This window comes from Equus quagga, chromosome 7, assembly GCF_021613505.1.
Source record: "Equus quagga isolate Etosha38 chromosome 7, UCLA_HA_Equagga_1.0, whole genome shotgun sequence".
In the NCBI taxonomy this organism is placed as follows: Eukaryota; Metazoa; Chordata; class Mammalia; order Perissodactyla; family Equidae; genus Equus; species Equus quagga.
The window spans coordinates 81,771,422-81,788,179 of record NC_060273.1 but is presented as its reverse complement, the minus strand read 5'-3'; the positions used below and the strand labels follow the sequence as shown (position 1 = coordinate 81,788,179).

Sequence of the window (16,758 nt, the reverse complement as noted above, 5' to 3'; positions counted from 1 at the left end):
ACCCTGCTGGTAATCTTAGGAATTTTTAATACTTTTAGAATAACTTGGAGCAGGAAGATGATTTTAACTATTGTTTTGGGACTTGCCTCATTTTCTTCCTTTTAGCTGATACTCCTCCTCCTGCCTATATGCCACCAGATGATCAGATGGGTCAAGATAATTCCCAGCCCATGGATACAAGCAATAATATGATTCCTCAGATTATGCCCAGTATATCCAGTAGAGGTAAGAGAAATACTCACTATATTTATTTTCTTATTGTTGCTGTTTTGTTTTTTAATTTCTTGGCCACTTTTTAAAAACAACCTTATTGAGGTATAATTTATATACAATAAAATGTATCCATTTTAAGTGTATGTATGATTCAGTGACTTTTAGTAAATGTATAAAGTTTTATACCATCACTGCACTCTAGTTTTAGAACATTTCCATAACTCTTTAAAATTATCCCTTGTGCCTAATTTGCAGTCTATTCCGGCTCCTATCCCCAGCTCCAGGACCCTCTAATCTGTTTTTTATATCTATAGATTTGCTTTTTCTGAACATTTCATGTAAATAGAATCACATAATGTGTAGTCTCTTCCATCTGGCTTTTTTCATTTAGCATAACGTCTTCAAGGCTCATCCGTGTTGTAGCATGTATCAATAGTTTGTTCCTTTTTATGGCTGAACAGTATTCCATTGTATGGATTTTGTTTATGCATCACCAGTTTATGGACATGTGAATTGTTTCCAGTTTTTGGCTAGTGTAAACAGTGTTGTTACATTTGATATATAAATGCTGAATATTTGCATGTAAGTCTTTGTGTGGACATTTTTATTGTTCTTCAGTAGATACGTAAGGTGGAATTTCTGAATCACATGGTAAGTTTTAACTATTTAAGGAAAACTACCAAACTTCTCCAAAGTGGCAATACCGTTTTACATTCTTAAAAGTAACATGAAGATTTCCGGTTTATCCATATCCTCCTAACACTTGTTACTGTCTTTTTTATTATAGTCATTATAGTGTATATGAAGTGCTAACTCATTGTGGTTTTAATTTGCATTTCCCTAATGAGTAATGATGTTGAACGTTTTTTACATACCTCTTAGCCATTCGTATATCTTCTTTGGTGAAATGTTTATTTAAAATCTTTTGCCCATTTTTTAATTGGGTCGCTTGTCTTATTATTGAGTTGTGAGAATTCTTTATATATTCTAGATAGAGGTCCTTTACCAGATATATGATTTGCAAATATTTTCTCTCCATCTGTGGCTTGTCTTTTCATTTTCTTAATGGTGTCTTTTGAAGCACAAAAATTTTTAATTTTGATGAAGTCCAGTTTATCAATTTTTTCTTTCCTGGATCATGCTTTTGGTGCTGCATGTAAGAAATCTTTGTCTATCCCAAGGTCATGAAAACTTTTCTCCCGTGTTTTCTTCTAGAAGTTCTATAGCTTTAGCTCTCATATTTGGGTCTCTGATTCATTTTGAGTTAAGCTTTTTGTATGGTAAAGGACTAAATTCCTCTTTGTTCATGTAGATATCCTGTTGATTCTAGCACTGTTTGTTGAAGAGAGTATCATTTCACCATTGAATTGCCTTGGCATTGTTTTCAGAAATCGGTTGACTTAAGTGGATGAGTGTATTTCAGGACTCTCAGTTTTGTTCATTGATCTGTATATGTATATCTCTACCTCCTTGTTTTGATTACTAAAGCTTTATAATAAGTTTTGAAAATGAGAAGTGTTTAGTTCTCCATCGTTTTCTTTTTCAGAATTGTTTGGCTACTCTGTGTTCTTTGCATTTACATGTCATTTTAGTATGAGTTTGTCAAGTTCTGCCCCCACCAAAACCGCTCCTTGGATTTTGATAGAGGTCACGTTGACTTTCTAAATTCATTTGGGGAGATTTGCTGTCATCTTCTAGTGCACGAGTGTTGAATGTCTTTCCGTTTATTTAGATCTTCTCAGTTTTCAGTATACAAGTCTTTTACTTCTGCTTCTGTTTTTAAATTTGTTCCCAAGCGAATGGGATTTTTTAAAATTTCATGTTTGGATTCTTCCTTATTAGTATATAGAAATACAGTTGACTTTTGTATGTTAATCTTGTAATCTGCTACCTTGCTGAACTCATTTATTAGTTCTGGTAGTAGGTTTTGTGTGTGTGTATATAGATTCCTTAGGGCCTTCTAAATACAGGAGCATGTTGTTTATGAATTAAAAAACAGTATTATTTTTTTCCTATCCAATCTGCGTGCCTTTAACTTCTCTCTCTTATTATTAAAGGGCATATATGAAAAACCCACAGCTATCATCATTCTTAATAGTAAGAGACTGAATTGCTTTGTCCCTACAGTTGGGAACAAGATAAGGATGTCTCCTCTTGCTGTTTCTATTCACCATTATTCTGGAGGGTCTAGTCAGTAAACTACTAGGTCTCTTCTATTCCTAGTTTGTTGAAAATTTTTATCATGAATGAGTGTAGGGTTTTTTCAAAAGCTTTTTCTCCATCTATTGAGATGATCATGTAGGGTAGTTTTGTTCTTTTTTCTAGTAATAAGGTGTATTGCATGGACTTATTTTCTGATGTTAAACCAGCCTTATATTCCTAGGTTAAATCTCACACGGTCATGGTGTATACCTTTTTTATATATTGCTGGATTAGGTTTACTAATATTTTGTTGAGTATTTTTGCTTATATATTCGTGAGGGATATTGGTCTCTAGTTTTCTTGTGATGTCTTTGTTTGGCATTGGAATCAGGGTAATAATAGTCTCACAGAGTGAATTGGGAAGTATTTCCTTCTATTTTTGAAGGAATTTGTGAAGTGCTGGTATTATTCTTGAAATATTTGATAAAATTTACCAGTGAACCCATTTGAGCTTGGACTTTTCTTTGTAAATACAGATTCAGTTTTCTTTAGTTATTATAGTGATTGGTCTATTGAGAGTCTCTGGTTTTTCTTGAGTCAGTTTTGGTAATTTGTGTCTTTCCAGAGGTTTGTCCATTTTATCTCAATGGTCTAATTTGTTGGCATAAAATTTATCATAGTACCCTTTATAATCTTTCTAATTTCTATAGGAGTTGGTAGTGATGTCTTCATTCCTGAATTTGGTAATTTGTGTCGTTTTGTTCTTGATAGGATTTAACTAAAGGATTGTCAGTTTTGTTCATCTTTTGAAAGAATCAACTTTTCTCTTTTTCACTGATTTCCACTCTAATCTCTATTATTTCCTCTATTCTGTTTGCTTTGGGTTTAGTTTGCTTTTCTTTTTATAGTTTCTTAAGGTGGAATGTTAGGTTATCGATTTGAGTTGTTTCTTCCCTTTTTGACATAAGTAGTCAAAACAGTTTCCCTCTAACCACACCTTTCGTTGCATCCCATAAATTTTGGTATGTTTTGTTTTCATTTTTATTCTGTTAAAATATTTTAAAATTTCCCTTGTGATTTCTTCTTTTACCCTTGGATTATTTAGTAGCATGTTAATCTATTTCCAGATATTTCAGAATTTCCTGAATTTCTTTCTGTGAAGTTGTATCTCATTGTGATTTTAAAGCCAGTTTGTTTTGAGACCTTAAACTCCTTAGTTTGTCACAAGTTAGCAGAAGTAAGGTACTGCCATTTTAGACATTTCTTATAAGAATGGTGTATTTGTGTGTTCTGCATGTTTGTGATGGTACCGAGTGACTGTAGTTACACTATGTTTTCCCAGGAGCCCCACATTCCTAAGAACAATTAAATTTTAGGCCCCCTAATAGTTTTGTTAATGTTTGAATAATATCTTTGCTTTTTCAAAATCTAGAATTTATTGAGGATGTTTTCATACTAATTTCATTTACAGCAAAATATGTCAGAGTGTGAATTTCTAGATTTTAATTCCTACATCTTTCTTTATTGGCTTTGCAATGTAGGGTAGCTTTTTAAATTTCTAAGCCTAACTTTCCTCATTTGTAAAATAAGTAGAGATAATATTTATACAGGAATTATTAGTATGTTGATTGAATTAGACAATATATGTAATGCTCTTGGCATACACCATCAGGTAATACCCAGTAAGTGGTATTATCGTCCTCTTTCTGAAAATATAGACTATATTTACCCCCCAATCATTTTCCTTTTCTTCTTCTGAGTCTCAGAGATCAGAGTGCAGTTTAGTAGAACGTTAGATGTTCCTTGGAGTATCATTTGTCTCAGCCAAAGAACTGAGTCATTTTCGAGGCACTTGGCACTCATCTTCTCACCTTTGTAGATGTCTTTTTTCACCAAAGTTTCTTCTCATCTCAGTCATATTTTGTGTTTTTTCTCTTTTTTCTTTGACAGAGAGGTGACAAAAGGAAAATCAAAGTTAAACTGCAGTGCCTTGAATCCCTGGTTAACAATATGTCCTTTGCCTTGAGCAGAGGCAAAGCTTTCCTCTCCTTTTTATCCTGACCAACATTGTCTTTTTAGTTTTGCTTAGCATTTTTTCCCCTACAAGCTTCTGCTCATTCTTGGCTCTTGTTTTCCTGACACTATGCTTGTAACTTCCTGCTACTCATTTGTATGTCTTTGGTTATGGGCCCCTCCTTGTTCCATCTTTTGTATAAACTTCTTTAAAATCTGAGCTTTTAGGACTCCTCTCTATGGGTCCACAGTGGTTTGTTTCTCTCTGTTCCTCCTCATCTGAATGCTTTGCAATTGAGTAATTAGAATTGAGCTTTAAAAGTTAACTAATTCTTTTGCATTGCCTACATAGGCCACATGACTACTCTTTAAGTTTTTGTCAGACGTTTTTTTGTCCCTGCCTTTCTTGAAAGAAAATTGAGGGTCTGTAACTTCTCTGCCTGATTTCAGCCCCAAGAAAGACACCCTACTAGTACTGGATAAAGAACTTCCGTGTGTCCCTCTCATCCATTGAGTCCATTATGAGTTGTTGACTTTTTCTGGCACTTAACATGTAAATGTGTATACCACCTTTTACGTAAAGGTAATGCTCATTTAGTTGTGTCTTTCTTTCTTTCCTTTGTTTCTTTGTTTTTAATAAGACTTTATTTTTCAGATGAGTTTTAGGTTCAAAGCAAATTTGAGTGGAAAGCACAGAGAGTTCCCACATACCTCCTGCCCCTACACACGCACAGTCTCCTCTGCTACCAGCACTTGCACCAGAGTGGTACATATATTACATTTGATGAACCTACATTGACACATCATTATCACCCTTGATCCGTAGTTTATGTTAGGATTCATTCTTCGTATTGTATGTTCTGTGGGTTGTAATGAGTAATAATATGTGTCCACCAGTATAGTGTTATAGAAAATAGTTTCATTGCCCTAAAAATCCTTATACCCTGCTTATTCATTGCTTCCTCCCTCCTAACTCCTGGCAACCACTGATCTTTTTAGTCTCCATGGTTTTGCCTTTTCCAGAATGTCATATAATTGGAATCATACAGTATGTAGCCTTTTCAGATTGTCTTCTTTCACTTAGCAATATGCATTTAAGTTTCCTCCATGTCTTTTCATGGCTCAATAGCTCATTTCTTTTTGGTGGTGAATAATGTTCTGTTGTCTGGATGTGCCACAGTTTATTTATCCATTCACCTACTGAAGGACATCTTGGTTGCTTCCAAGTTTTGGCAATTACGAATAGAGCTGCTATAAACATCTTTATGCAGGTTTTTGTGAGAACGTAAGTTTTCAGCTCCTTTGGGTAAATACTAAGGAGCATGTTTACTGGATTGTAAAGTAAGAGTATGTTTAGCTTTGTAAGAAATTGCCACACGGTCTCAAAATGGCTGCACTGTTTTACATTCTCACCAGCATTGAATGAGAGTTCCTCTTGTTCCACATCCTTACCAGCACTTAGTGTTGTCAGTGGCCTTTCTGGTGGGTGTGTAGTGGTATCTGATTGCTATTTTAATTTGCATTTCCCTGATGACATACTATGTGGAGAATCTTTTTATATGCTTATTTCCCATCTGTATATCTTCTTCAGTGAAGTGTCTCTTCATGTCTTTGACCCATTTTTTAGTTAGGTTGTTCATTTTCTTGTTGAGTTTTAAGAGCTCTTTGTGTGTTTTGGATAACAGTCCATTATCAAATATGTCTTATGCAAATATTTTCCCTCAGTCTGTGGCTTATCTTCTCTTTCTCTTGACAGTGTCTTTTATAAAGCAAAAGTTCTAAATTTTTAATTAAGTCTAGCTTATCAAGTATGTCTTTCATGGATTGTGCCTTGGTGTTGTATCTAAAAAGTCATCACCATATTCAAGGTCATCTAGATTTTCTCCTGTGTTATCTTCTAGAAGCTTTATAGTTTTGTGTTTTACATTTAGGTCTATGAACCATTTTGAGGTAGTTTTTGTGAAGGGTATAAGGTCTGTGTCTAGATTCATTTTTTTCCATGTGAATTTAGTTATTCTTGTACCATTTGTCGAAAAGACTATCTTTCCTCCATTATTGCCTTTGTTCCTTCATTAAAGATCAGTTAGCTATACTTATGTAGGTCTATTTCTGGGCTCTCTATTCTGTTCCTTTGATCGTTTGTCTGTTCTTTCACCAGTACCATGCACTCTTGGTTCCTGTAGCTTTATAGTAAGTGTTTGTCGGGTAGTGTCAGTCTTCCAATTTTGTTCTTCAATATTGTGTTGGCTATTCTGAATCTTTGGCCTCTCTATATAAACTTTAAAATCAGTTTGTCAATATCCACAAAATGATTTTCTGGGATTTTGATTGAGATTGCATTGAATCTACAGATCGTGTTGGGAAGAATTGACGTCTTGACAATATTGAGGCTTCCTGTCCTAGAACATGAAATATCTCTCAACTTATTTAGTTCTTATTTGATTTCTTTCATTCGTTTTATAGTTTCCTCTTAAAGATCTCGTACCTCTTTTGTTTGACTTTTACTTAAGCGTTTCATTTTTTGAGTACTATTATAAATGGTAATAAGTTTTTAATTTTAAATTCCACTTGTTCATTGCTGATATATAGGAAAGTGATTGACTTTTGTATATTAATCCTGCATCCTGCAACCTTGCTATAATTGCTTACTAGTTCCAGGAGGGTTTTTTTGGTCGATCCTTTCAGATTTTCTGTATAGACTATCATGTAGTTGGTGAACAAAGAGTTTTATTTCTTCCTTCCCAATCTTTATACCTTTTATTTTCTTTTCTTGTCTTACTGCGTTAGCTAGGACTTCCAGTTTGATGTTGGAAAGGATTGGTGAGATCATCCTTGCCTTGTTACTAGTCTTAGCGGGAAAGCTTCTCATTTCTCACCATTAAGTATGATGTTAGCTATAGGTTTTGTGTAAATGTTCTTTATCAAGTTATAGAAGTTTCCTTCTACAGTAGTCCCCCTTTGTCCACAGGGGATATGTTCCAAGACCCCTAGTAGATCCCTGAAGTTGTGGATAGTACCAAAACCTGTATATGCTGTTTTTTCCTATACATACATATGTATGATAAAGTTTAATTTCTAAGTTAGGTACAGTAGGAGATTAACAACAATGACTAATAATAAAATAGAACAATTATAACGGTATACTGTAATAAAAGTTACCATAGATCTTAGCAACCTCAGCACACGATTTTTTCTTTTTCTTTCCTTATTAAGTTGAGAACTTTCACCTTTTCACTTAAAGGAAGCTCTTTACAGTTTCTCTTTGACTTATCTGAATTGCTAACATCACTACTCTCGTGCTTTGGGGCTATTATTAAGTAAAATAAAGGTTACTGAACACAAGCACTGTGATATCACAACAGTCAATCTGATAACCCAGACATGGCTACTAAGTGACTCAAGGAGGGGTAGTGTATACAGCATGGATACGCTAGACAAAGGGATGATTCACGTCCCAGGAAGGATAGAGTGGGATAGGGTGAGATTGTTCATCACGCTACTCAGGATGGTGTGCAATTTAAAACTCATGAATTGTTTATTTCTGGAACTTTCCATTTAATATTTTTGGACCACGGTTGACCACAGATAACTAAAACCATGAAAAGTGAAACTGTAGATAAGGGTGGTCTACTGTATTCTTAGTTTCCTGAGAGTCCCACTCAGTTTTTTAGTTCAAATTTTTGTTTAGAATAATTGTATAGATACTGGTATAGTTAAATCTTTCAGGTTGCTGAACCAGAGGTTTGCCATCTCAAATTTAAACCTGGATTAGATTCTGCTAGCAAAACAATTTAAAATGTGATGGTGCCTATCTTTGTGTTTGTATCATTTTTTTAATTGTCATTTTCAAGGCATTTCTGTTTGTTTTTTGGATACAGACTTAAAGCCAGGAAAATGTGAAATATCTGAAATTTTTTGTGTGTGCATAGTTGCTTGGGTTAGGTTGAAGGGAAACGCATAAAGAACTTGGAGTTTCTGATACTCATTCATTAAACCTTTTTTATTTTTGGTTTGTTCACAGATGTTCAGCCTGTTGCCTATGAAGAGCCCAAACATTGGTGTTCAATTGTCTACTATGAATTAAACAATCGTGTTGGGGAAGCTTTTCATGCATCTTCTACTAGTGTGTTAGTAGATGGATTCACAGACCCTTCAAATAACAAAAGTAGATTCTGCTTGGGGTTGTTGTCAAATGTTAATCGTAATTCGACAATTGAAAACACCAGGCGACATATTGGAAAAGGTAATTTTGTCATTTCCCTACGTTCGGTTGAAGTCAGTCATTTGTTCTGCTTGCTGTGTGCCGTGCCTTGTATGAGGTGCTGGAGTGTACAAAGAAGCCTAAGGCATGGCCTCTGCCCTCGCGTTGGCAGGTGTTTGAGTGTATTAAGTAAAGACATAATCAGTCCTCTTTTCTTTATCCTGCTTATTAGTTTCTCTTCATAGTACTTAGGATGTGAAATCATCCTACTTTTATGTTTGTTTTTTGAGTGTCTTCCTAACTGGATTATAAGCTTTACAGAAATTTTTCCAGGTTACAATAATATCTTCAGCAGCTAGAACAGTGCCTGGCTCATAGTAAATATACAATATTTGTGGAATATATGAATGCTGGTGAAGGATTAGAATCCCGTAATTATAATATTTGCGGAGTATTTTGGGTTGAGATGATTGTCAGAATTTCTCTTACGTTGGAGGAGCAGGGTTACAGATAGGAAAGCCAGTTTGAATGACATAAGTCTTCAGGGGCTTCACCACCACCTCTCCCACCTTTCAAACTCAGGTAACAAGGTTTTATTTACAATTCATCCTGCAAGAAAGTTGTCACAACAAACAAGGAACTTTTCACGCTGCAATGAATTATAAGATTCTCCTGCAGCAGGTGGTCAGGAAGGAAGCCTATCCTGTGTAGAGTGTATTACCTGTCCCTTAAGAAGTTTTGTCTGTACCACCTGCTGCTTTTTTGCTTCTTTGATTTGAGAAAGTCTTAGTCCAAATTAGGAACAAAAGGTAAATAACTGTATTTGTGATATGCTTTCTTATAGAAGAGGTTCAGAAAAGTGCTATGGCCAAAAATAAGTTGAAAAGAGTTTCCAATCTCTCTTGACTTTACTGCCAACTTGCCATGACTGTTTAGGCAAAATGCCTCACTTCTGCGCATTGATTTTCCCACTACAGTAGAATAAGAGAAATCTACTTGGTGAATTCTTAAATTCTGGAATCAATTTTCCCTCTTTTCCCAGTATACCGTTCTAGGACACTTTCTTCCGTGGGAAATTTTTATTTGCTCAGAAATAAAACATAGTTTTTAATATAACAGCGTGATACAAGTCTGTGACTCACATGTGTGCAGAGAGGTACTTTTGTACAAGGATGGTCTTTTTAGCACTGTTTGCATTAGTGAAAAGTTAGGCAGGCATTAACCTCTCCATTATCCTTGGCAGTGGAAGGCCATCTAGTGGTAGCTTCTACCTAAAGACTGTTGGGAGTTTGCCATAGAGGAATGGGTATTCTTGGTTGCACCTCACACCGCCTCTTTGGTTTCATTATACTGCTTTGTTAAGTTGACTCTCATGATGCCTGTCTTCTTAAGGTGTTCATCTGTACTATGTTGGCGGAGAGGTGTATGCAGAGTGCCTCAGTGACAGCAGCATATTTGTACAGAGTAGGAACTGCAACTTTCATCACGGCTTCCATCCTACCACTGTGTGTAAGATTCCCAGCAGCTGCAGCCTCAAAATTTTTAACAATCAAGAATTTGCTCAGCTTCTGGCTCAGTCTGTCAACCATGGGTTTGAGGCAGTATATGAGCTCACCAAAATGTGTACCATTCGAATGAGTTTTGTCAAGGTGAGTGGGTTGTGACCTGTAGCTTAATTTGAGTCACTGTAAATATGTTTATTATGTGTCTGTAGGATATAATTTTTAAAAGTCTTTGTTAAATGAAGGGCGGTAGTTACTTTTGACCTCATGTAATAGACTTTTAAATGAAATTCTTGAATTTATAACTTTAACCAGCATGATAGGTCTAAGATTTTATTTTATAATCCAGACATTATAAAATGCATGGTATTGATGTTAATTTTGATATTGAATAGGGGCTGAATTTATAAAGAATTTCAGTTAAAGACTGAATTGCTAGAAAGTATTTAATATTAAAATTGCTTTTTAAGTTCTTTAGCAGTTTTCATTATTATATCCCATTAAAGTGACTTAAAGAATCTTCAGAATACTAAAATTATTTTCCTGTAGCCAAGCTCTGTTATTAAGGGTTTGCAAAAAGTTCAAAGAATTTTTCAAATTTATCATTTACTCTTGGCCTGATTTTATTGGCATTCCAAAGATGATGGTTCATGAGCAAAATTTGGAAAGAATTTTAGTGATATATTTAAGCAACCTGTATTATATCCACTTAGTCCTTGAGGATTTAGCCAAAGAAGAGCAACTGTCAAATGCTGTGTGTGGCTTTTTTCTTTCTGGCATTCGGTCCCACAGGCCAGTGTTTCTTTGCTGCTTTCCTATAGGTCTGTTATGTGCATTAGCTTGTCACTAGCCTTGAAGGCATTTCCCCCTCTTCTGTAGAAGTAGGACTTTTCATGACTGGTAATCTCTACTCCTCCATCCCCTCCCCACTTCCCCTGGCCTGATTTTCCTGGACCAGACTACAGTAAGTAGTAAAGCAGAGAGCTTGATAAATCCATGCAAATAAAAGTACAAAAATTAAATTTTAATCTTTGTCTGGAGTCTTAGGCTAAAGTGTTCCAGCTCAGTTCACCCCAGTAATTTCCTGTCTTAGTGGATAATTGATACATGGTTGCCACTTAAATTACACTTGCATACATTGATCACATCTACACTGCCTTATCTGATATTAAAAAAGAACAAATCTGAATACCAAAAACTTTTTGGTAACAAAATCTGTTGTGAATTTCCGTGAGGCTATTTATGGGTTTCATTTATCCCGTTAAGTGAGACTGCGTCTCCCTGCAGAAATGCTGTTTTAATTGTGAGATATTGCACTATATCAACTTTCTAAAATTCAAAAAAGAATTCTGAAACATAGCTTGCTCCAAGGGTTTCTGTTAAGGGGATTATATGATTAAAAACTTCATATATCTTTCAATAATGCAGCTTTTGTGTTATTTTTAATTCCCTGGTGAATGCTAAGATTGGTTTTGTGATCATTTTTTCCTTTAAGTACATTCTACATGTCTCTACTATTAAAGTATCTTTTTGTTAGTAAGTTAAAGTTAGTTTAGACTAGTTGACTGTTTAAAGAGGGATTTGCTGATATCTGTTCATTTTCACAGGGCTGGGGAGCAGAATATCACCGGCAGGATGTTACCAGCACCCCCTGTTGGATTGAGATTCATCTTCATGGGCCTCTTCAGTGGCTGGATAAAGTCCTCACTCAGATGGGCTCCCCTCTGAACCCCATATCTTCTGTTTCATAGTGCAGAAGTATTCTTTTCAATTATATTACTAGTGGACTTGTTTTAATTTTAGAGAAACTTTCAGTACAGATACTGTGAGCTTACATGGAAAACAGATATTACAGCTTATTTTTTTTCTACATAATTGTGACCAATACATTTGTATCTTGTGATGAATCTACATTTGTTTGTATTCTTGTTCATGTGATTAACTCTCAAAAGTGTTGTGAACGATGCAGAGTAAGTATGACGCCCCAGTTCAAAAGTTTGGCATTGATTTTAAACTGGAACATAGTTGGCCTTGTTGTCCCAGCAGTTTTCTTATTTGTTAAATTTTTTTGAAAAAGTGATGCATCGCATGATGAAGAATTATAATAATGTCAGAGGATACACCGTGAAAAGGCTTCCTTCTGCTCTTGGTCCTCCAGAAGCTGTGCTTTTACCAGTTTCTTTGTCCCACCAACTTTAAAAAAGTGTAATTCGTTGTTTTGTAAAAGCGTATGCTAGGGGCTTAAAAGAAACTATAAAAAAATATGTTTTATTTGAAGGAACACTATGCACTGCTCTAACAAGTAGTGTTCAGTAAAAGCAAAGTGATAGTTTTCTAGGTGACGTCATAAAATTTACATTTAATACAGCTAAATGTTTGTCAGTGTATTGTGACTTTACTCATTATATCTTTTGTAAAACATTTCCTTTTTTAAAAAAAAATTACTGCAAACATCGGCTCTCCAGTAGATGTCATTTACTTAGAATCTGTCATCAGTGCTACTCTATAGCTAGTGGCAGTGCGTGCACGGCCTTGTTCAGCTCGGTTTGCTGCTTTTGGCCAGTGTTGCAGGAACTCTAATTTTGGCATGCATTAATCTTTTATTTTGCACTTTGATGGGTGACAGTTTTTAGTATAACCTTTTGTGAAACACACTCAAGTGACTTGGACTTAGATGCTCATCCTTACTTGGTACCCCTTTTGTATTAACAAACACTGCAATTTATAGATTACAGTTGTAGGAAGTTATGCTTTTTCTAGCTTTTGTTGTATTTTCAACCTAGGTTATAAGACTTATTCTGTAGCTCCAACTTAAGGTGCCTTTTTAATTCCCTACAGTTTTATGGATGTTATTGATGTTGGAAAATCATGTACTTAATCCCGTTGCTCTTACTTTCATCAGTCTCCCCATACAGGGACCTGTGTACTGTAGCCGTAGGAGCCTCTTAGTCTGGCCCCAAGGATGAGGCTGCTGGTCTGATACTTAAATGAATCAGTGGTTGTTAAGATAGCTGATTTTAAACATTCACATATTAAAGAATGCAGACTGTTCTCTCAGTTACCGTGCATGCTCTGTCTCCATTTTTTTTTTTTTTTAGCACCTAAATGGATGCTAGTCTCCCAAAACACAGTCCTCAGAGAGGAAAGGCATGAAAACTCTAAAATATCCATTTAATCAGTTATGCTTAAAGGCTTTGGGTAAAGGACTCCTAACCCCTTTTTGTAGGGAGCAGTCAAATGGACATTTAGTATGGCATGAGAGCAAAGACATTATTTTGAGAAAAATGACCTAATTTACCTATCAGAAGCAGCCTATTTTCTGGTGCCTTTTGAAAGTATATGGAGCCTTGTCAATCTTCTGTTTAAAGTGTTAGTTTGGCTTGACTTTCTACTTTGCCCTTTCTGCTTTTATGAGGAAAAAATGCATTTTTTTGAGGAGAGGAGAATGCTGTTCCTTTTGTTTTTGTGACATAATTTATTGCTTTTACAAAGTGCAGCCAGTGGGTGGTTCTCCTTCTTTCAGATGGAGCGGTGTATGTGTTTGAGCTCACAGTCCTTGGCTGGGTGAAAGGAAACTTGCTGACGGTCACCTGAGCCTTAAACATAAGTTTTACATGATGTGTTCTCAGTCTTCCAGAATTGTGTCAGCCTTGTGAAAGAGGATTATTTGCTTACTGATAGAACTTAGATATTTACATCATTCTTTTACTTACTAGGTTCATGGTACAATCTTTGGAACAGATTTGTGGAAAAAACCACACAGGTTGAATGACAGATATGTGTCATCAACTCAGTGGGCTTGAACTGGTGGAAACCATTGAATTGTTTTATTGACACTTTCAATTGAGTTAATTAAAAATTGTTTTTATTCATGCTACAGCCTTCAGAGTTAGCGGGATTTTGTGTGATTGGCCTTTTCTGTGTTTTCTCTAAGGAGCTATCGCTCGTGAATGGCAGTACTGAAGCTGTTAACTGTTAAGAGTCTCATGGAGAAGTATAAGCCTGTTGTGTTTCCTAAAAGTTGTTAACTCCACACCCCTGGATTTTAAATGAAAACTTTATTCAGTCTAGCTGCTTCTGTAATTCCTGAGGATGCCCAATATCCATGGCTGGGAAATAAAAATTGCCAGTAAGGTAAAAACAAGAAAAAACTAAGTAAAATTCTGACTAATGAAAAGAAAGCACCTCTGAAAGAAACTATTTCAGAAAATTATGGTTTTAAGTTTCTATTTAATCTCCTGAATGGTTTATAGTCAAATTTATGAAAACATCAACACCACTAGAGTAATCATGTTTTTAGCATGTACAACGTATTAATATATACCAGCTGGAAAGACAGAATCTGGGAATAATAAAATTACAGCCACTTTGATAAATGCAGAAGTAGGAATAGGATAAAAATTAATGTCAGTAATGAATAAAGGACAAAAAGATGTTGATTGGGGGGAAAAACCAGAATTTGAGGTGCATTTGACTAACATCTCTACATAATAGATATTACAGTCTGGTTGGTATTGCCTGGCTTAAGCTATGGAATGTAAAGTAGCAGGCATGTTATTGATCAACTGAAGCCAGCATTGTTTCCTTAGGGAAAATATGAGTAAGATCTCAATCAAAATGTCAAATATATATACCAATATATATCATTTTCCACATTTTATTGCTGTATAAGAAAACTGTGTTAATAGAATTGGCTGGGTTTCTGAGGCGAAATCCACGATAAGATTACTAGATAGTTCAATAAGCTACACTAATAGTACAAAAGGAGGATGTAGCTGTTGTATACTTTCCATAACATTTGAGAGTAAGACATCCTTTTAGGATGTAAAATGATGAATAAGTATTCAGATCTGAAATCTGTTGTAAAGATAAGAACTGGGGCTCCCGTTATGCAAACTTTGGTAATACCTGAAAGTGCCTGTGGGAAACCATTCCCCTGTAACAGTGTTCTGTGCAAGGGGTAAGTTTATACAAAAAATAAGATCCTCCCAATAGCAGAGAAGCTCTACAAAGTTTGCTAGTACCTGTTTAAGTGCTGTGCTTCTAGTGCAGAGAGCATCTGATGTACCAGTTGGTATCTATTTCTTTATACTTTTTCTAGTTGTTTGCTTAATATTGCTTTGGGTCATTATGACTTTCCCACTTAAAATAATATATTAATACCTCGTGTACTTCCTGAAGAAGGAAGAATCTTTTGATAATTATTGAATTTAACTTCCAGTGACTAAATTTTGGACCTGTTAACTTGTAAGAGGGTCAGAGCCCTTTTTTGTCCTATTAGTTAAATCCTCTCAGTCTATTGGGTAGGAACATAATTGTGTGTCCTCATTATACCCATCAGCTAGATAAGCAAGGATCTTTTAAGGTAGTAGTAACCTTGTGCTTTTAGAAGTGTTGGTGATTTTTATGAGAGGGAGTTTTCCTGAGTGTCGGTTTATGGGTGGTCTCCTCAGATACTAACTAGGGCAGCTTTTTGGGGGGTAATCTCAGGTTTGATGCCTGTTTCCACCAGAGTGTCATCATTTTTCTCATTGATACAGGTGGGATTCTGGGGAAGTTTTCTTCTCCCAGAGGACGCGTGTATGGAAAGTGAGAATTCAAGGCATTTGTTCTGCATAAACAATTCTGCCTACTGGGCAGAAACTTGGACAGTTTTTTGGAGTTCACTGAATTGCAGTTTAGCATGTCCTAATTACAAGAGGCAACAGTATTAAGCCTTTGTTATATTGGATTATTCATAATAGAAGCTTCTCTTCTAAAATAGAACTATGTTATAATTGAAGTGTTACCCTAAAATTGGATGGTTTACAAAAACCAATGAGAGAGATTTTACATATCCATTTGTTTTTGAAGTAAGAGCTTTTATGGTATAATGTTCGCTGGTAGCAGTTGCTGTAAAACAAGGGTGAGTTGTTTTGTTGAAAAGATCCAGTCTTAGGGAAAGATTCGTCTGTCATTCATGGCAGAGTGAAAAAAGTTTGTGTGGTTCTTGTCCAAATGATTCTGTTCTTAAAATTCTTAAAATCATCATAAAGCATTATCTTTTAAGGATTTATTTGAAGATGCTATTTTTCTAAAGTTGAGGAGTTTGTGTACAGGTAGATTTCCCCATTAATAGGTAGTGCCTTTGTAATACTAGCTGGTGTCAGCCGTAACGAGACTCCAGTGAGGCCGTACAGTCCCAAGTGCTTTGTGAAGAAGCATCTTTTAGAGTCAGCTTTTCCCTCCTCACACCATAAGGAGGTGATGGGCTTTGATTGATTCGTAAAGTATTTTGACACAGGGACTCTTGAAAATAATAATTGGGCGAGTGATTTTGTTCTTAACCTGATTAAAGTTGCTTTTTGAAAATCTCATTTTAAAATTGGATAGGATTGTAATCATGAAAACTGGATATTTGTATATACCTGCCCATGTTCTCTTAAAAAGTATTTCATACACAGATGATGACGACCAAACCAATGGCTGCACTATAAGTCTGCTTCTTGCTTGTACTTGTTCTGCTTCTGTTTATGTTGTAGAAAATGAAATTCTAGCAACATGCTTCAATTGTGTTATCTTTTTGATACTTATAAAAATGTATTAGATTTTACTATATTGTGCTTTTCAAAGCCATAACTCTTAAGAACTTTGTTTTTGCATTTGTTTGCTAATACTTTATTTTAATAAACCTCAAAACCTGCTAAA

The 16,758-nt window shown here is 35.4% G+C and overlaps 1 protein-coding gene across 3 annotated transcripts in view; it reads left to right on the top strand.

Annotated features, from left to right (window-relative positions):
* The window catches only part of SMAD5 (SMAD family member 5), a 46,511-nt gene extending 29,753 nt beyond the window's left edge, over nucleotides 1-16,758 (top strand). For all 3 annotated transcript variants that reach the window (XM_046666540.1, XM_046666539.1, XM_046666541.1), the window contains 4 exons: nucleotides 106-225; nucleotides 8,390-8,611; nucleotides 9,962-10,218; nucleotides 11,679-16,758. In XM_046666540.1, coding sequence (XP_046522496.1) covers nucleotides 106-225; nucleotides 8,390-8,611; nucleotides 9,962-10,218; nucleotides 11,679-11,822 — 743 coding nt within the window. In that variant the 3' untranslated portion in view covers nucleotides 11,823-16,758. The remainder of the gene's footprint in view (nucleotides 1-105; nucleotides 226-8,389; nucleotides 8,612-9,961; nucleotides 10,219-11,678) is intronic.